The 21,700-nt window shown below is 42.5% G+C and overlaps 1 protein-coding gene across 1 annotated transcript in view; it reads right to left on the bottom strand.

Moving 5' to 3' along the window:
- Nucleotides 1–21,700, bottom strand: part of LOC115266332 (gamma-aminobutyric acid type B receptor subunit 1) — a 458,609-nt gene that overhangs the window by 162,286 nt on the left and 274,623 nt on the right. Inside the window, exons 5-6 of the mRNA XM_062851638.1 lie at nucleotides 19,660–19,830; nucleotides 19,250–19,466 (exon numbers count right to left, since the gene is read on the bottom strand). Of these exons, the coding sequence (XP_062707622.1) occupies nucleotides 19,250–19,466; nucleotides 19,660–19,830 (388 nt within the window). The remainder of the gene's footprint in view (nucleotides 1–19,249; nucleotides 19,467–19,659; nucleotides 19,831–21,700) is intronic.

Raw genomic sequence — 21,700 nt, 5'->3', positions numbered from 1 at the left:
GCCTCGACTCAAACGACGGTTTACAATGCCTCAACCGCAGGTATTCAACGGGAACCGCAGCATCCAACAACGCACGTATCGCACTCCGGCTTAGGCAGCTCCAAGAAGAGCGCGCAATCCGCCAGCGCGAAAGAGAAGCACAGTTAAGAGCCTTCGAAGAGGAGAAGCGCGTCATGCGAGAAAAATACAGATTGCTTGAAGAGCAACTGAAACAACGACGAAGAGGGATCAATCGCAGCCAGACTGCGACTGTGTTAGAGCGAGTGAAGCTACATCACAGTGGATCAAATAGTGAATTATCGTCGTCAATTGGTAGTGATAAGAAACCCACTGATATTGACAAAATCCAAGCGTCGAAGCAAGCAAGTCGTTTGATGCAATCGACGCACTTGAAATCCTCGCTTGATGTGCAGTTTAATGGGACTCAGCAGCAGACTATCAGCGCGTTTTCCAAAACTACTTCGAATGCAAGGCATTTAATAGCGAACTGCAATATGATGGACAACAAAATCCGTGGTAAGTGTCTGTCTACCAGACCAGGAGCAAATGGTTGTCAAATGGCACAAACGGTTTTCAAAGTGGATCGATCGCAGATGAATGGAATTCAGCAGTCGATAATACGCACGTTTCTCCAATTGTTTCCGCGTACATCATCACCGTGTAAACCAACAACTAAACAGCAGCAGACCGTTATGCCAATGCCAACAAGATCGTGTATGAAGCAGAATGGTGTCCCAGGAGAGTGTCTATTTCTCACACTGAACTCAATCAGTCACTACCCCAGTTTTGAGAACTCATTACTAATTTGTGTGATGACTGATGCTCTTATAGCTAAAATGAGCGATTATTGTGTGGACAGCTTGCAAACGTGGGCGCCTCCAACCTTTGTTGCACCAAAGGTACCGGACCCAGCCCCTCCACCTTCGGCGTTGGATATTCGACAAATATTATCGAGTGGTTTATTTACTAAAACCTTTCGGTTTTCCTCGGCCGCAGCAGTATCAATCGTAGATGAACTAATACACACAAGGATTTTGGTTGATCCGCTCGAACACGGGTCAACGTTTCAAAGTAAACAGTTTGGGCCAAACTATAGTGACCTGAACACAAACAGAAACTGCGATTACAGTAGACTCGGTTGTCTATCGGCTTATTTGGTATTCGAATCGTTCAATTGCAAATCGTGGTCGCTTCCACGCCGTCGGAAATATCTGAGCCGGTATTGTGATAGTCGTATACGGAGCTCCCGTTGCCAACGATCTCGCTCGCAACCACTCATCAGAAAGCAACTGAACTCGCGACATATGATTTGTGGTGCAGAAATGCAGGACCCCGTGCAGGCTCATGGTAGTCAAGATGATGATCATCGGTATGAAATGATTGAGCAGACGAGGCAGTTCGATAAAGTGAGCTACATACAGGATAACAACAGTAATCAGGGAATCTTGAAAGATGTGGACAGCAAGTCCGTCGAGATGGCCACCCTGGTCGCATAACGTCAGCGCTTGTCAGTTTGGCAAGCCTAGATATACGTGACAAGACAAAACGTCAAACCATTTCTATAAGTATATGCCACGCTACATTATTGACTGAATTCATCTAACTAAAGTGTATTTCTTGAAGTTATTGGCTAAATTATTTTAAAACAAGCAAAGTTCTTTGATCGGTTATAATTTGTACTTGAAATAAAAGGAATCACTGAAAAGTACGATAATTGACCTAACCTATATTATATACTAAACTAATTATTATAATCTGTTTTTTTTAGTTTTGAAGCATCGCTGAAGTAAAGTGCTATCGAAATTCAGTCCGTTTTTCTTCTCTACTGATTTTTTTTTTGTAAAAGAAGTTTTATTTGTCGTGAATGTACAAAAATATTATCTACATAATTGTTTTAACTTTCACTGTCTAAATGGAATTCAAGCTCTGATACATCAATTCTATTATTACTCGTGTTAATAAAGGAGATGTATAATGAAAATAGTTTTAGAATTCTATGCCTTGTTACAATATTCATATTTTGCAAAACTGGAATTGAGAAATCGTCAAAGTTCAATCGTCTCCATCCGTTGAGAATCACTGTTGCTCTTCGCTGTAGTGTTGTCCACGCAGGTAGAACTCTAGTACATTCACTGAATTTGTGCTTCAGTGTTTCAATCGCTGCGTTGCAGTGATTGCATACTGCTGTGTCCACTCGTCTTATCCGCTGGTACAATTGTCCGTGTTCATATTTCTCGTTCACAAACATGAAGAGATTACTGCGCACAGAGCTAGGAAGTCGTCGGGAAGATATAGAGAGCCAAGCTCGTTTCCAGTTGAAGTTCGGGTTATTTCTCTCCACTCTCGGAGCATCTGTTTGTTCCACATACGTTCGGTGAATTTGGTTGGCCGTCGGGGATTGTTGTAGGAACATTGGCAGCAGACTATATTCTCGGCATACTATATTTAGATCTGGGAGATTCGTTGGAGTTGGAGGCCTTATTCCATTTTCTGGTCGAAGGAAGGTTTTGTAGAATGGCATAGAGTCGATTTCCTGAACATAACGATTCACCATCAAAGCTTTGCACTTCAAAATAGGAAGTTGAAGTTTCAGCCCACCGTGTGCGTAGTCACGTGCTAGCTGCTGGAGTGGAATTCTTGCAGGTATTCTATTCCAAAGAAAGGTCCCCATTGTAGCTGTAATTTTTGCGGTGTGTACACTATTTGGGGGGATAATGGAGGCAAGGTACCATATCTTTGATGTTAGAAAAGTGTTCAGAAGGATTACTTTTTGGTGGAGATTTAGTGACCGCGTCGAATTGAACCATGCTAATTGAGTGAATTTGCCAACCATGGAATCCCAGTTTAGATTAATCATTTGTCGAATAGAATCGGCGAAAATTACTCCTAGCACTTTCACCGTATTGGATGTTTGGAGCCACGGTACTGAAAGCGGGTTTCCGTCAGAGAATCCGACGTCAACAGATTTCGTTTTCTGCAGGTTTAGTTTTGCTCCAGCAGCCTGTTCAAATTGCAGAAATAGGTGCTTTATGTCATTTATTTTCTGTGTTGATGACACGATAACGGTGACGTCATCTGCATATGCGACGACAAGATCCTCTCCGCAAACTCTTTCGAGTCGCTGAAGCAGTGGATGCAGGTAGAGCACAAATAGTAGCATGCTTAGAGGACAGCCTTGACGAACGGAGCGTTGGATAGGAAACGGCGACGAGAGGTGACCATTTATCAGGATTCTGGAAGAGGAGAGATTCGCAATCCGAGAGAGCAGCCGAACTAGATCCGAATTGATTCCAAGCGATTCCATCGTTCGATGAAGAAAGGAGAGGCGTACACGGTCGAAGGCGTTTTCAAAGTCGAAGGAGATAAGCTTTGCTCTCTGCTTCCTCTGTATTAGATGAGCTACTCGATCTTTGAGTGAAAGGGTGGCTTGAAAAATGTTCCGGTTTGAGTTTGCGCACTTTTGGCTGTCACTCAAAATTTGGTGTGTTTTCACTACATTTTCCAAACGCGTCTTCAATATCCGTGAAAGGATCTTGTAGTCACAATTCAATAAGGATATCGGTCTGTATGAGCGGGCTGAATTATCGGAATCCTTTTTCTTGACCAATACGATAACACCATTTACAAAATCAGGTGCACCGAGAAAAATTTCTACTCAATGACTAGGTTGGCCTTACTCAGAAATCGAAAAATCCTTTGTTTTCTTACTCAGTTTCGGCTAAAAATGGGACAACCCATTGGCAATGGGTTGTCCCACTTTTAACGGAAACTGAGTAAGGAAACAAAGGATTTTTCGATTTCTGAGTAAGGCCAACTCAGTCATTGAGTAGAAATTTTTCTCTGTGTGGGATGTTACCTTGGAGTGCTTCATTGAGAATCATGTTCAATTCTCTGTGTATTATGTTAAAAGTGCGTTGATAGAACTCTTTTGGAATTCCATCTGCTCCGGGAGATTTTCGAGAAGCGCTTGCCCGTATGGCGGAGAGTATCTCAGTCGACGTTATCTCACTCATACATGCTTCATTGCCTTCGTCGTTCTCTGGAACCACCCTGTCGCAGTTGAAATCCTCTTCAATTCTCTCATCTCCCATGCGTTCAGAGTAGAGCTCGCGAAAGAAACGAAGCATATGCTCTTCGATATCGGCAGATTGATTTAGAGTCTCGTTGTTTTCGGTCCGCAGGCTAGTAATTGTCGTGCGCTTTCTTCTTCTTTCACCGATTTGAAAAGTCGATAGGGCTTCTCCTGCAATATACGTCTCGTTCATCTTCACAAACATTTGAGTGAAATTTCGTTGTAAGGCCAGCATTTTCCCTTTGACGTGGTTTATCGTTGGCAGAACCGACGGGTCCATGTAGTACCGATCGTAAGCATTTTGCAGTTGGTTGTACAGGCGTTGATGTTCGCGGTTGAAGTCGTCGAATGCGACCTTCGACTTCCACCGAAAAAACGATTTTATTTTCGGTTTCGCATAGTGGACCCACCATGTAATCCAGGAGGGGAAGTTTCGTCTATCTCTCGTCCAGAATTGCCATCTGTACTGGAATTCCTCGATGTGTTCCGCCGTCAGTAGGTGTGGGCGGAGGTTCCAAAAGCCACGACCTGGTTCTCTGCCTAGATTTGGCAGACACAGACGTACCGTCACGGCTTTATGATCTGTAAACGCACAGCAATGGGTTTCAGCTGAACGAAGGTGGCTTTGCAAATTGGAGCTAATGTAGAAGCGATCAAGGCGGGAAGACGATTGTGCGGTGATGTAGGTGTGTCCAGGAGAGCGAGGGTGAAGTTTTTCCCAAATATCGCATAGTTTCAATTGCCGGACTACGGTTTGTAGAGCTGGGCTGTTGTTAGATCCTGTTGCATCACACGGTCTCAGCACACTGTTGAAGTCGCCCCCGACAATAATGTTAGGGGTGTTGTGGCGGAGATAGAAGGCTAGAGTGTTGTTATAAAACCTTTCTCTATCCGCTCGCAACTGCGATCCACTGGGAGCGTACACATTCACGAGTGTGGTGTTGTTTAATCGCAGCGCGATGAGCGGGCCATCTAGACTTTTCTCAACGTGAGAGTAAGTAATGTAGTCTTTGAGCGCAATAGCCGTACCTCTACGAGTGTAGTCGACGTTGCTGATGATCGTGTATCCGGGAAGGTTGAGGCGTTCGTTTTCGACTTCTTGTATAAAGATGATGTCCAGGTCCAGAGTGCGTGCAAAGGTCCGCAGCGCGTTGATCTTGGTTTCATTGGTGATCGTGTTTATATTGATTGTTGCGATTTTGTAACTGGAGAGATCCATTTCTACTGCTGCGTATCGTTGTTTGTGTTCGTGGAGTCGGTATCGTGGCGCATTTTTTTCGGATGTGGTCTTCCGCGGGTTCGTCTGCTGCTTGTCGATGTAGTTGAGTCGTCTGTTTCGTGACCGTCGCTTCGAATTATTTCGTCGTCTCGCATCTGATGACGCTGTTGTGCTGCAGATCCTGCTGATGTGCTCGGCTGAGCTTTGAGAGCAGGTTGCTTGAAATGTGCCTCAGGCTCAGGGGGCTGCAGTGGCGGGAAGCTGCCAGAGGACAACTCGAGTGTTTGCTGTTGCTTGGCTCTGGTAACCGACGAGGAGGCTGTCACTGGTGTTTTGGACGTCGATGCCGTCGGCAGAGAGACGGTAGGCGGTACTCGTTTGGTGTTCTTTTTGGAGGCAGGTTGTTTCGTTACGCTAGCGTACGATCCCTGCTCAGCTGTCATCTTTTGAATAAGAAGTTTCTTATTTTGGATGCACGTTATGCCGTTGTGCAGCTGCTCACTACAATGACGACATGATTGAAGCTGACCATTGTAAGAAACGTACGTGCTTTCACCATCCACGGTGATGATGGAGGGTATGTTTTTTTTCACGATCATTCTAGCGATGCGAATGCCGCTGGACAGACCTTCGAAACGGTATTTACCTTCCCATGGCAAGTCGCGAATAGATAGAACCTCGCCGAACTCGGAGAGGAAGTCGATGATCATTTGATCTGGCACATCTTCAGAGAGATCATACAGTTTGACATCAACGCCGCCATCTTCCATGCACAGGCGGATCGGGTAGCGCTTGTTGTCGATGACGAGTTCGTGCTTTCCATCGTGTTCGTCGACTATTCGTTGAGCGGTGGGTAGATCACTAGCTTTGACAAAGACACACCCGAGATATCTGCTGCATTGGATTCTCACCACTTCTTCCCGCTTCATGTCAAGTTCGAGGCCAATGAAGTTGTGTATTTCTTCATAAGACGGTCTTTTCGGTAACGTCGCATAGTCAATGCGGAAGGTATTTTCTCGACGGCTCATCGCGTTACCCGTACCCGCGACTACGATGATAAAAACGCGGCGCGGTGCAGGCCCGACGATGCCTTAGAGTATGGGACGTTCTAGAATAAAACTTCTTTGTAAAGTCTTTGATCGAGTTCCGAAAACTCTAGCTTCAGCGAGAGAAAAACGCGTCCGCTTTGCTCGGAGATCGAGCGATAACACTGCTGATCGAAAGAACAAACTTCAAAATTTTCAATGTCGGAACCACATACACCGGAGGTTGAGGTCGAACCAGCCTGTAACTACGCAGCATGCGAGCACCCGGACAAAGCAGGAGAATTCGTTCAGTGTGATAAATGTGGACAGAGCTTGGTCATGCTCGAAGTGCACCACAACATCGATTATCTCTCCGGGTGGTGAAGGCTCTGCAAGTGCTTTAGCTCGAAACCTAACCCTGCTCAGAGAACGGCACGAGCGCGAGAAGAAAAGGATGGAGTTAGAGTTGCAACGGAAATTTCTCGACGAGCAACAGCGCTTATTGGACATATCGGCGGCAGAAGATGTCGGAAGTACAGGTTCTAGGGTGTTGAACGACTGGTTAAACGGTCACGAAGGAGAAGAAGGCGCGGTAGGAGGTACAGCAAACCCGCCAGCAGCCTCTCAAATTCAGCCACCAGGGATTCCCAAAGAACCAGATGCAGTACAGGTGATCAAAGATTTGCAGGCGCAGCTCGCCCATTATCAGCGCGCGTCTGTGATGCCACCACCGCCTCAAAACCAACTAAGCGAGTTGAATCGTCAGCTAGAACTCTGTAGGGCACAGCTAGAAAAACTCAACATTCCCGATTCGCGCCCAGCTGCAGGAAGGCCGAATGCTACATCTACGCCGCCATTCAACGATCCATGTGTTCCGTTTAATACTGAACGGCCGTTACAGCTGCTACGGTTATTTTCGCAAGGAGTTGTTCCCAAGCATATTCCCCGACAAGCGGTAAGTAGGCCTGAACCAGTACCGCTGGATAGCTCGGTGCCGCCTGCTTTCGCCGAACTGCGGCGCCCTCCGATAGCGCATCCAGTCAATTCAAGCGGCATAGAAGGATCCAACAATTCCGTTGGAAACCCACAGTATCGTAGGCTCGGGAACTACGTACCACCAATTGTAGGACCAACTCAGCAGCAACTCGCGGCTCGTCAATCGCTCGGGCGCGACCTTCCGGTGTTTTCAGGAAACCCCGCTGACTGGCCGATATTTATATCGAACTACAATTACACCACTGCCGCTTGCGGATTCACCGATGGGGAGAATATGCTTCGGTTGCAAAGATGTCTTAAAGGCGCCGCGTTAGAGAGCGTCCGAAGTCGGCTGGTATTGCCAGCAGCAACTCCTCAAGTCATCGAAACGCTCAGGATGCGTTATGGGCGACCAGAACTTTTGATTAACGCTCTACTCGAGAAGGTTCGATCAATCCCGGCGCCGAGATCGGATAGACTGGACGGACTCATCGAGTTCGGCGTAGCGGTACAGTCATTATGTGACCATATAGAGGCTGCTAACGAACACGACCACTTGTCGAACCCGTCGCTCGTGCAGGAGCTAGTGTCGAAACTGCCTGCCGATCAAAAACTGATGTGGGCGGGATACAAACGTGGTGTTCCGATAGTAAACTTGAAGACATTCAGCGACTACATGATGGAAGTGGTTCAAGATGCATCCAGCGTGATTTCGTTTGAACCAGAAGTTCGGAAACCAGCTAAGAAGGTCACGTCGAAGGGCTTCATAAATTCACACAATGCTGACGTCCCTGAAGAGGCTTCAGGACCCAAGGTCGCTAAACAAAGAGAATGTATGGTTTGCAGCAAATCGGGTCACTATGTGAAGGGATGTGGTATCTTCAAAGCGTATACTGTCGATGAACGATGGCGCAAGGTTCGAGCCTTAGGATTATGCCAGAATTGCTTGTTCGGGCACGGAAGGCGCTCTTGCCGAATTGCAAGCCGGTGTAATGTCGATGGATGCCAGTTACGTCACCACTCTTTGCTACATTCGGCGCAGCGCCTGACCCAAGTCGTTGAAAACCATACCCACCAGCTGATGGGTTCGAAGGTGCTTTTCCGGATAATTCCGGTAACTTTGCACGGTCCGGCTGGAGCAATAGACACATTTGCCTTTTTGGATGAAGGATCGTCCCTCACTTTGATTGAAAGTGAACTGGCAAACCAACTCGGCGTACATGGACATTCGCGGTCTTTGTGTCTTCGTTGGACTGGCAATACATCTAGAGTCGAACATAAATCCCAAGCAGTGACCGCCGTCATATCCGGAAGTAGCATGAAACAACGCTATACACTGCGGGACGCACAAACGGTGGAATCCCTCAATCTCCCAACGCAAACTTTCCTGTTTGATGAGGCGTTGAGACAATTCGGGCATCTTAAAGGGCTCCCGATACAAAGCTACCATAACGCGAAGCCGAAGATTTTGATAGGCGTTGACAACCTGCGCCTTGCCGTGCCATTGAGGATTAAGGAGGGGCTTGGCTCCGACCTTATCGCAACTAAAACGCGTCTAGGGTGGTGTGTGTATGGTCGTCAACAAGGGAAGACCAGAAGCGAGTATAGTCTACACATATGCGAATGTTCGTGCGATGACAAATTACAGGATTCGCTCAAAGAATTTTACGCCATAGAGGAGGTTGGCGTGAAACCTCCAGAAGCGATAATGTCGAACGACGATCGTCGCGCTTGGGATTTGATGAAAACCATTACCAAGCGCGTTGGAAACCGCTACGAGACGGGTCTTCTTTGGATTAAGGATGACATCGAGTTCCCACAGAGCTACGGAATGGCAGTTAGAAGACTTCAATGTTTAGAGCGACGGATGGAGCGAAATCCCAAACTAAAGGAGAACCTACATCGACAGATCGCTGAATACCAGGAGAAGGCATATGCTCACAAGGTCACGCCAGGAGAACTCAGCAAAGTGGATGCAAAGAAGATATGGTTTCTTCCTATCGGCGCCGTAATCAACCCCAAAAAACCGGACAAGGTCCGAATCGTTCTGGATGCCGCGGCTAAAGTGAAGGATATTCGGGAAATGTTCCACCAGCTGCGAATACGCCAGGTGGACAAATATGCGCAATGCTTTCTATGGCGAGCAGCGCCTACAGACGAGCCGGAAACATATGTAATGGACGTGGCTATATTTGGGGCCGCCTGCTCACCAGCATTGGCCCAGTATGCCAAGAACACGAACGCCATAGAACACGCTGACAGATTCCCAAGAGCTGCTCAAGGGATTCTCAAAAGTACGTACGTTGACGACTACTTGGACAGCTTTGGGAGCGTCGAAGAAGCGAAAAAGATCGCCACGGAAGTCCAGATGATCAACGAACACGGAGGTTTTGATTTGCGCAACTGGAGATCCAAGAGTCGAGCTGTAATGGAGCACATGGGGGAAACCGAAGTAACCCATGAACAGAAAATATGTCTGTCCGAAGATCGACGACCGAATGCCAGTCTGGAAACTGAGCGGGTGCTGGGGATGTTATGGGACCCGTCGAAGGACGAACTGTTTTTCTGCACACGTATGAACGACGAAACGACGAGCTTGATCAACGAAGGTGCCAGGCCGACAAAGCGACAAATTTTGCGATGCGTAATGTCACTTTTCGACCCTCTTGGTCTGCTTTCTCCATTTGTAATACATGGAAAGATCCTCGTACAAGACCTGTGGAGAGCCGGGTTAGAATGGGATGAACCGGTAGGAGATGGGGCGTTTCTACGTTGGCGTAAGTGGATCGATGCGATGGAATGGGTGGCAACTATACGAATTCCACGCTGTTACTTCGCCCTCGCAACCGAGTGCACCTATTACAATGCACAGTTGCACGCGTTCGCAGATGCGAGTCCGTCCGCTTACTCGTGCGCCGTATATTTGAGAATTGTCGGGCAAGATGGTATTGTACAATGCACGTTGGTAGCCGCGAAAGCGAAGGTGGCACCGTTAAAGCCACTTTCCGTTCCGAGACTTGAGCTCCAAGCGTGCGTTCTTGCTGCTCGTCTAATAAAGTTCGTCGAAACGAACCATCCAATCGTTGTCGCTAAAAGATTTTTGTGGACTGATTCTCGAACGGCGTATTCTTGGATTAGAGCAGACCCCCGTAATTATCGGCCTTTCGTTGCTCATCGAGTAGGTGAAATTTTGGAAACGACGCAAAGTAACGAATGGCGATGGCTTCCGTCAGAAGAAAATCCGGCCGACGAAGCCACGAAGTGGGGAAGCTGTCCCTACGTCAACGCGGACAGTCAATGGTTCAGCAGTTCCCGGATAATGTACCAGCCTGAAGAACAATGGCCAGACCCTGCGGTGCCCCACGTCGACATTGAGGATGAAATTCGTCCTTGTGTACTGCACCATGTCGAGGTCCATCCCATCATAGAGTACGAACGATTTTCTAAATGGGAAAGGCTCCGAAATACAATGGTCTACGTTCTACGATTCAGGAATAACATCGACAAGTGGCGCTTGAGGACGGTTGGATCACCATCGCAGCAGGAGTTGAAAACCGCTGAAGAAACGATTATAAGGATGGTACAGCTCGAAGCCTATCCCGATGAAGTGACTATAATCGGGAAAAATAGTTCGCTGCCAAGGGAAAAGCAACAGCATTTACACAAATCCAGCTTGATACATAAGTTAGTGCCCTTTATGGACGAATGTGGCATCCTTCGGCAAAACAGCAGAATCGCCGCCGCTGAACAAGCCGCCTTCGGACTTCGCTTTCCTATGATCCTGCCGAAACAGCACCTCGTCACCAAACTGATAGTTGACCATCATCACCGCCGCTTCAGGCATGCATTTGCCGAGACAGTGGTAAACGAACTCCGCCAAACGTACGCTATACCCAAGTTAAGATCCTTAGTGCGTTTCGTGTCACGGGCGTGCCTAATCTGTCAGCTGAAAAATTCTCGCCCTGCCGTTCCTCCTATGGCTCCTTTGCCACCAGCGAGGTTAGCTGCTTTCGTACGCCCCTTTACACACCAAATTTTTTGAAATGCTTCCAGCACAAAAAAAATCAGCAAAATAAATTGCTGAATTTCAGCAAAAAAATTGCTGAATTTCAGCACAACGTTGCTGATCAACTGTCAAAATTGCTGGATGGTTCAGCAAGTTGAAAAATAATTGCTGATACTCAGTAAATTCGTATTGCTGAATGAAATCAGCACAAAAAAAATCAGCAAAGTTTGCTGGATACCAGCAAACAAAATTTGCAGTGTAGTTATGTGGGCGTAGACTATTTTGGCCCTCTGCTTGTAAAGCTTGGGAGGTCAAATGCCAAAAGATGGATTGCTTTATTCATATGCTTAACCGTGAGAGCAATCCACCTTGAAGTAGCTTTCAACTTATCGACGGACTCCTGCATCTCGTGTGTCCGACGCTTTGTGTGCCGTAGAGGTTCGCCGATCGAGTTCATTTCCGATAACGGCACGAATTTTCACGGTGCGGACCGAATATTGCGTAATCAGATCAATAGTGGACTAACAGCAACCTTCACTAATTCATGTACCAAATGGAGCTTTAATCCGCCAGGGGCGCCCCATATGGGCGGCGCCTGGGAAAGGCTGGTGCGCTCGGTGAAATCGGGAATGGTAGGCGCTTACTCGGAGGGCAAACTAGACGATGAAGGGCTCCAGACTTTGATCGTTGAGATCGAAAGCATCGTCAACGGTAGACCGTTAACTTATCTACCGCTCGAATCAGCAGAATCGGAAGCCCTCACCCCTAACCATTTTTTGTTGGGCAGTTCCATGGGGACTAATGTACCTTCGGTGGAAATACCAACCGCGTTACAAGTGCGGGTTTCCTACGACCTGATTCAGCGCCAATTGAACCATTTCTGGGCGCGCTGGATGAAAGAGTATCTGCCGGTGATCAGAAGGCAACCTAAGTGGTTTTTGGAAACCAGGCCTGTACGGAAGGGTGATCTTGTATTTATCGCCGACGAAGGAACAAGAAATGGCTGGATACGAGGAATGGTTGAAGAGGTTACGGAGGGCATCGATGGACGAATTCGTCAAGCGACGGTGAAGACTTCGAGCGGAATCCTGCGAAGGCCAGTATCGAAACTCGCCGTCCTGGATGTAGTCAACGGAAGTGCAGTCTCGGAGGATGTCCAGATGCACTCGGGGGAGGATGTGGACAGCAAGTCCGTCGAGATGGCCACCCTGGTCGCATAACGTCAGCGCTTGTCAGTTTGGCAAGCCTAGATATACGTGACAAGACAAAACGTCAAACCATTTCTATAAGTATATGCCACGCTACATTATTGACTGAATTCATCTAACTAAAGTGTATTTCTTGAAGTTATTGGCTAAATTATTTTAAAACAAGCAAAGTTCTTTGATCGGTTATAATTTGTACTTGAAATAAAAGGAATCACTGAAAAGTACGATAATTGACCTAACCTATATTATATACTAAACTAATTATTATAATCTGTTTTTTTTAGTTTTGAAGCATCGCTGAAGTAAAGTGCTATCGAAATTCAGTCCGTTTTTCTTCTCTACTGATCGAAAGAACAATTGTTATAAAACATATTAAAAAATTAGAGGGTTGTTATTTTTGTAACTCAAGTGAAAAATACTTGAAAAGTGCCTATTTTTTCTTGAAAATCATCAATATCTTTTGAACGGAATGACGTAGCAACATTCTCAGCACACCCTATGAAAACTATGGGAAAATGCTCCAAAATTGGTCAAAACTGTTTAACCCTCTAATACCCAATCCCGCCTTTAGACGGGGTATAGTTTGAGCATTTTTGTAATTTTTGTTTAGTTGAAAATCAAATTTTTTTATATTTTTTTCTGATATTTAGGACTGTTTTGTATATCTTAAGAGGAAACACACCATCATCGTTTAGCGAAAAGTCAAAAGCAGTTTTCTCGCTGAAATATCAACCAATGTTTATAATAATTTATCACTGCACTCTATCAAGCACCTGGATAACAGTGAAATAATTTTCATTGACGTGTTTGTAATTTGGAGCAAGAAAACTGCTTTTGAAAAATTGATGATTGCTGATGACTGAATGATGGTTATTTGAGCCTTAAAATAAATTTTGGTCAATTTTGAAGCATACTTAATTTTTTTTAAAATCATTGAAAAATTGATGTTTTAGTCACCTTTCAGAATTCAATGTTTTTCTTGCTTTGAATAGCTACAATTATATTTTAAATTTTTCCCAAATAATTCTATCCTAGTTTAATAGTTTAAGGGAATCGAATACACTCTAAAATTATTTTCCTTAAAATAACACGGAAAATAAAATTTTACATGAAAAAAATTTTAAATAAGAATATTTTAACAATTATCATAAAATCTCAAAATATATTCATCTCAAAAAATCCGTACCCAAAACAGGCTTCCAGGAAAAATATAAAAGTATGGGAATGTTCAAAAATAAAAATTAGAAAAATCAAAAACTGAAATTCACGAAATCGAGAATTAAAAAGAATTATCTTCCAAAACATGTTTAAATCGATTTTAGATGATGAAAAATTATATTTAGATCAAAATCAAAAATTTGGGTATTAGAGGGTTAAACACTTTATCTTTCTTTGTTTCAAATTTCTCATTAAAGTTGTCTAAGAACCATTTTTAGAGCTCAAAAAACGCACATTTTCGTGCGCTGAGAATGTTGCTACGTCATTCCGTGCAAAAGATATTGATGATTTTTTAGAAAAAAAAAAAAAAACAGGCGCTTTTCAAGTATTTTTCACTTGAGTTACAAAAATAACACCCCTCTAATTTTTTGATATGTTTTATAACAACATTTCTTCTTTTGAATGCGGGCAAAAGATATTTTTTTATGTTTGCCCCAACCCGTCATAACACCTTTTCAAAAAAAAACTATGATTTTTCAAGAAAAATGCCTGTAACTTTTGAACCAAAAGAGCTAACGACCATCTCAGCGCACGAAAAGACGCGTCTTCAAATGCTCTAAAAGTGTTTCTTCGGCGACTTTGATGAAAAATCGAAACTAACGCCAGAAAACCGGTTTTTCTTGAACCACCCTAAGCTTGTTTAGAAAAATACCTCTAGATCGGTCAATTTTAAAGCTACATAAAAAGTGTGTTAAGCAAACTTGCTCAAAATTGATAGATCTACAACTATCCTGAAGAACGTATATAGTTATTCTTGCAAATGAAAAAGTTTGGTTACCAATTTCTTTGAAAATATGGACCACCCTAATTTTCATGTATATTGAAAAGAGGGCCTTATTTTTAAGAACAACTTTGTAGAAGACCATATTAATCTAGAAAATCATTTGAAGGCGCTGAATGCATCTTTCCTCGTAAATCTGGTTCGTGGACCATTGTGCAATGCAACGACGCACTATTGCAACAATAGTCTATTTTACGAAACGACAACAGTGTTGATATTGATATTAACACTCACGGGCTTGGGCGCAATCTCCTGTCAAATTTTCATTCATGAAATGAGCGATCAACTGATCCGAAACGTCTCGTAAAATGGCTCATACAGCGATGCAGTACTGCAACAATGCACCAATGCAACAATGCAGCGATGCATTAATGCAACAGTACAGTAATGCAATGCTAATGGTCTAGCTGTCATATTATGTGAAGCATTTCAATGAAACATTTCAAAGTGTGACGGAAGGACTGACAGACAACTCTGGGATTTTATATATATGATGATATGATACTTATTTGTGAACTCATAAGTAAAAGCAACTAAAATCAGGCATTTTAAATAAAATCAACACTCTTGAACCTCACCAAGTTAGCAACTTTCCAAGCCCACCAGTTATTTCAGCTACTGCACACGGTGTGTTGAAACACGATTTTTATCGCACTTTCATGAACCTCAAATATTTTTTCGTTTTAAGTTAGCCTTAGCTGTGTAGATCAAGATTCTGGAGGTTAAAAAATCTTTCATCGGGGAAAATAAAAATAAATTCGATTTTAGTATTTTACCAGTTTTCTCATATAATTTGGTATATTACGCAAATCTAATGAACCTAAACTCCGCTAGAAAACGTCCCCTTTCTTATAATAAATTTAAAACTATTTAGAGAGAAACGAATGCAAAAGTCTTTACAACGAGTTAAAATTTGTTTGGCGTTCGTTTCATGTGTCCAACCCACTGCAGTCTGCCGAAAGTCATAAATCATAAAACTCTACATTCCTTCCATATATCTGGTACATAAGTATTCGTAATGGAGGTAAACAAATACTTCCCATTAGTGCGACTCATACATTTAAGGAAGCACCATACACCTGTGACTTTCACCATTTGCAGCACACATTCTTCAGGTGCTAATTTGCCTGAAATGGCGGGTATTAGTTGCACATACTTTGCACGTCAAACCACATCCACATGAATATTCACCAAAAAGTATGAGTCGACTGTACTGAGCGTGTGTGACTTGTTTGTAAAAGTTCTGCCTCTGATCTGTTATACAAAATCTTAAAATTTTCAAAGACTGTGGATTTTGTTCAGTGAATAGTCTCACCGGAGTTAGCTCTTTGTTACTTATAAAATGATACCTTTAGGATTAAGTGGGCTGATGAGTCTCAAAAACTATAACAATACATTAGATTGACGTTGTCATATTTTGTTAATGTATTTAAAAATGATTATTCAACATTTGGTTTAAAATAAGGTACAACGGGGTAAGATGAAACAGAGTGTTAACATGATGTTATATAGTCATGATAAGCTATTTGAATGTCATAACAATTTGTTTTAATCAAACAATCATTTGTTCAAGGAAAATTATACAACTTTTATTGAAATCTTTTTCAAAACATCACAAATTTTTATTTAGAATTTACCCTACCAAATGCAACGCATGCTTAATATATGTCAATGTGATTGACATTTTATAGTATAATCCTAAAATATATTGGAAACAAAAAATAATGCAAGTAACCTGATGAATTTCAATAAAAGTAGTCTCGTGCAGGGATTTTTTTATGTTCGTCTGGGTTATCTGTAGTTTTTTCATAAAACACTTTGGCCTTGATAAAAATTTCATGCATTTTAATAGTTTCAATGTTATGATTGCATAAAATAAGTTCCTTTTTCCCAAGTAAAATCCCTTCGTTTTTGCAAAGTGAGTTTGACAACAGGTTCAGTATGGGGGGAAATGTCACTTTTTCTTGAAGAGCATGATAAAAACGAAATAAAAAAGGAATAGTGATTAAAAAGACTGGTCAGAAAACTGAAAAACCACTGCACTGTACTTACAAAGTTAATTGATTGATTGATTTGTCTTTATTAAAGAGACTTTAAGCCCTTGGCTGGTTCGTCTCTCACTTACAAAGTGGAAACTATCCAATAGAGTTGTATTACAAAAGTAACCCGTATAGATGATACCTTTCAACCATCTTCCATGTATTATAACTATTAAGCAATCAGAATGTATCAATTTCTTCCAATGATTCCGAAATGAAGCACAGAAGAACTAATAACAGTTCTTAAAAAGTTGTTTTGAAACCTCAAATTGCGTCAATATTGCCTCACTTTGCGCATCACTGTTTGTTGTTTTTTTATACTTTCTGACATTTCCAAAACATTGATATCTTCTTAATGTTGTTCATTTAATTTTTGTTTAATCTGTAAGTTTAGTTAATTTTTTCTCAGCATAAATAACAATGTAACATGAACATATCTAAAATTAAGTAAAAAGAAAATCGAGTTTCACCAAGATTTTGCAATCTTTGGCAGATGCGTAGTTCGACCTCAACTGGTAGGTCATTTTCAGTGTCTAGTACTTAATCCGTTTTTCTTTTTACGTACATGTGTTCCACTGACACGCCCAGGTTCATCATCATCATATTTAAAACTATTTCAACCAAACATTGATTGATTTCACTGTAAAAAAAAAATGATTACATATGCTTAATTTAAAGTACGTGTATCAAGAGCGTGTGCCGCAAGAGTGATTGAAAGCTATTCTCTAAGGGCTGATTTCTTCACCTCGGATTAACCGGTAAACCAGGCTTACACATATAGTTAAACCTGGTTTAACGCTTAAGCCAGGGTGAAGAAATCCGTCCTTTGTGTCCAACATGCGAATAAAAGTATTCATAGGACGAATTTTCACTTGTTAGTAAAACATTGAGTCCTGCAAAATCAGAGCACAATATACTTAATAGTTCTTATTATACTCGAAGAGCTATTAGTATTTCTGCTAAACTTGTTCAAAAATAACTTAATTGGACAGTTTACATGAATTAAAAAAATAGCGTTGTTTAGTCACCATATTCGTTTAATGATTTATGGCTTTCGGCAGACTGCAGTGGGCTGGACACATGAAACGAACGCCAAAAAAATTTAAACTCGTTGTAAAGACTTTTGCATTCGTTTATCTCTAAATGGTTTCAAATTTATTATTAGAAAAGGGACTTTTTGTAGCGTAGTTTAGGTTCATCAGATTTGCGTGATTTACCATATTATATGAGAAAAGTGGCAAAATAATAAAATCGAATTTATTTTCATTTTCCCCGATGAAAGATTTTTTAACCTCCAGAATCTTAATATACGCAGCTAAGGCTGACTTATAACGAAAAAAATATTTGAGGTTCATGAAAGTGCGACAATAATCGTGTTTCAACACACCGTGCTGCATTACCTTTGCCGAGAAACTCTATCAGAAATTGCTCCAGTAGAAAAAAAAATCATTATATTCTACTCTGAAAACTCTCAGTAAAGCTATTTTTATCCACAAACTGCATCGATTAACTGGACAGATGGGTAAGCTAGTGCAGGCGGAAAAAAAAAGTTGATTCAAGTCATCCATCGTGGCGTATCACATGTAACCTCCATTAGTGATATTGAATCCAAAAATACTCGCTGCACCATTTCATATTCATGTTTCGTAACGATGGCCATCTGTAACTGAATATGGTAATATCTTCTATCGCACATGCTGGCAATCATATGATACAGCAGGGGGCTGTTCATAAACTACATAGACCAAAATTTGACCATCTCAGACCCCCCCTCGTAGACTTTTGTCCATACAACAATTTTAACATTTGTATGGTTTGACTTTGGTTAGACACCCCCTCCCCCCAAAAAGTCTACATGTATCATATGAATGATTTTTTTCATTACTGTGCTAGTTCAAACTTGTCAGCTTGTTTTGCATTATTATTTTCACTACAACAAATAAAAAATAATTCCTAAGGAGTAAATGTTGGTTTTCATAACAAGGAAACCGTTTAATTATGACACTATTAAATTTTGGCACTTTATAACCCAGGCTTGCCCAACCATCAGAAACCACGGGCCGTAGATCAGATTCAATTTCAGATGACGGGCCAAAGTTTCATTAATTGACAAAGCACAAGCTTTAACCAAGCAGTATTTCAATGGATAATAATGTCAAATTGCCACAACATTCAAATCAGCGTAACGATTGCAACAAGTCCCTTAAAGGCAGTTTTTTTTATTATCCACTTCGCCATCTATCGCAGCCGCATCAATTTCAAGACTGAATTTTTCACATAAAGAGAAAATCTTCGATTTGGATACCATTATTGGGATTGCGAAATGATATCAACACAATCGGATTAAAGACCTATAACGAACATCAATTAATGCAAAGCGTACAGCTTATATCGGCACTCTTGGCTGTCTTGCCAGTAAAATCTGCCTTGAAAGTATCGAGGATTAGTCGACATCAGTTAACCTAAGCTTTTCCTGCTGTTCCTTCGTCTCGGTGCATGCGAGCTAAACGGTATCGATTCCAACGGAGGGATATTCTCTAATTCTGTCATCCGCATCATTTATCACAGATTCTGCTTGTTCACTGGCCCCAAGAGCAAAAGTTTCTGGTGAAAAGTTGCTGATCAAATGGAGCGTATGACAAAAGATCCGGAGGGGTTGGGAGGAAAAATTTCAGCTGTGCTTCTTTTTTATTTCGATGCACTTACCTATAAAAAACCACACGTACGCCCGGCCATAAAGCTGCTGTTTGTACATTTCACACAGGACCCGTCTGGCTGCGACTACGTAAAATAGTCCGACGATGATCCGAGCATCCTGCCTTCGCAGGTTTCGCACTGCATCCGTTGGATCGGAAAGGAATGATTGTCTCGTCACTATCTCGATACCAGCATCCTTACATCGAGTCTCTAAATCCTCGACGGTCTGAAACCGGTTGTTTCCGGAGCAGAATGAGCCAGCAGAAACAGCATATCGCCAAAATGGAACAAATGAGACGGAGTAATCTGTTAGTAATCGGATGTGACCCAGTTCGGATGAACAAGATTTAGCGTGAGAAAACATTTTTTTTTTCAGCACGAATCATTTTGTATGACATGACGCAGACGAGATTACTTACCGATATGAACACTTCTTCGGCTTGTTGAAGGATCGCCACTCGCGACCATCCAAATTTTTGCATTAACTTAATTCTAGTAGGATTATGTACAGTGGCAGATGGATGCGTCCTAAATAACGTTGGAAATCTACTTCTATCTGATAAGGCAGGACTAGATGCACCATAACATAGCTGAAATGGAACAAAGAAAAATAAATAAATTAGAAAGATAATTTTGAAAAAGGCGAATAACTACAGGTGATACGTTAATTGAAGTTTCATTATATGGAATCGAATCTTTCATACAACGGAATGCCGGAATTAATAAAACATCTAGACTCCTGTTCAAAACTACCTTTAATACCTTAATCAAGTTAAAGATTTTAAAACCATTCAAGCTTTCTGGTCCAAGCATAAATTAAAATATTCTGATCCTTTTTACCCTTTTCAGATTTCAATTCGCAATTCGAAAAGTCCTAGCGATCTAAAATTTTCTGATATTTATCTTTTTCGGAAAAGAACCTTATTCAAAAATTCAAAACGTTGAATGATCTTTAGCGGTGCTCTCATAGAAAAGTAATAAATTAGATCTTGGGGTCGAATCTGAATGCAAATTCTAGGCAGCTTTAAAAAGGTGGTTTTTCCTTTTTTGGCTCTTTTAAGCTCAAATGAAACCCCACCCTCATGTCTTGTTTTGCAAACTGTTGGGAAGATCAGTATTGTCATTTTTGGTGAAAATACTAAAATTATTCAATCTTCAGGGTTTTCTCATACCTGTTATTCCTGTGTTTACTAAATAATCAAATAGTCAAACCGGTTCTTCATGGCCCCTGAAGTGGCCAGCGAAGAAACTGGAATTATATTACATTCATGTTTTCCACCAGTTACAACATTGCTGCTAACTTGCAATTCCAACAATTGACATATTGCTGCTAAATTTTTATTATTTTCCATGCTTTTCATGGTAAAGGCTGAGTATGTTGCGCAATTCAGATCCCATTGTGATCCCGTGAATAGCCTCTGCCCAGCAACTCCTACCTATCCCTTCCCTACCTCCACGTGGTATCGGCTGGAAACTTAGAGCAACCTTAGAGAAGATCGGGTAACCAATTCCGGTAGGAACTCTGGTCGTAGGCTGATAGGGAAGGGGAGGATTGCTTCTGCAAACCTGAGCGTCTTTTCTCCAGGAGGAGCGGCTTACAACAGCGTATGATCCTCATGTTAGGAGCGGCTGATCAAGGTCCGAGTGCCAGAGAAGGACTCTAAGTTGAGCTATGGTCCTCCGAAAAGTAGGGAGTTGGTGTGCGGCCCTACGATCCAGCCGTAAAAAACCATTATAACGGAAAATCAGCAAAAGAATAATACGAACCGAAATCAACAGCAACGATCCCAGTTTTTTGCTCACTTGCGATTGGGAACTCGATACGTGGAACAGCCGATCTCTCAACTTTGTTGGGAGCACCTGCATGCTCGTCGATCTACTGAAGCACCGCGGGTTCGGCTTCGCAGCGCTGCAGGAAGTGTGCTGGTCAGGATTCATGGTGCGAACGTTTAGAGGTAATCATACCATCTACCAGAGCTGAGCCAACATACGCGAGCTGGAACCGCTTCCATCGTGATGGGTGATATGCAGAGGCGGGTGATCGGTTGGTGGCCGATCGACGAAAGAATGTGCAGGTGCCGGATGAATGGCTATTTTTTCAACTTCAGCATTGTGGAGCGGACCTGGTGTGATGGTTAGTGCACTTGACTAACACGCCGAGGACCTGGGATCGAATCCCACTCCCGACAAACTCACAAATGTGAGTTCTTCCTTCGGAAGGGAAGTAAAGCGTGGGTCCCGAGATTAACTAGCCTAGGGCTAAAAATCTCGTTAATACAGATAAAAAAAAAAAAAAAAAAAAAAAAAACTTCAGCATTTTATTACGTGCACACCCCACACCCCGGAAGCACTGATGATGACAAGTACGCATTTTAAGTACAGCTCAAACGCGAGTACGACCTCTGCCCAAGCCACGACGTCAAGATCCTCATAGAAGATCTAAACGCTCAGGCAGTGCTG

The sequence above is a fragment of the Aedes albopictus genome, chromosome 2 (assembly GCF_035046485.1).
Source record: "Aedes albopictus strain Foshan chromosome 2, AalbF5, whole genome shotgun sequence".
NCBI lineage: Eukaryota > Metazoa > Arthropoda > Insecta > Diptera > Culicidae > Aedes > Aedes albopictus.
Note: the sequence above shows the minus strand (reverse complement) of the source record. Positions and strands in the feature narration are given on the sequence as shown.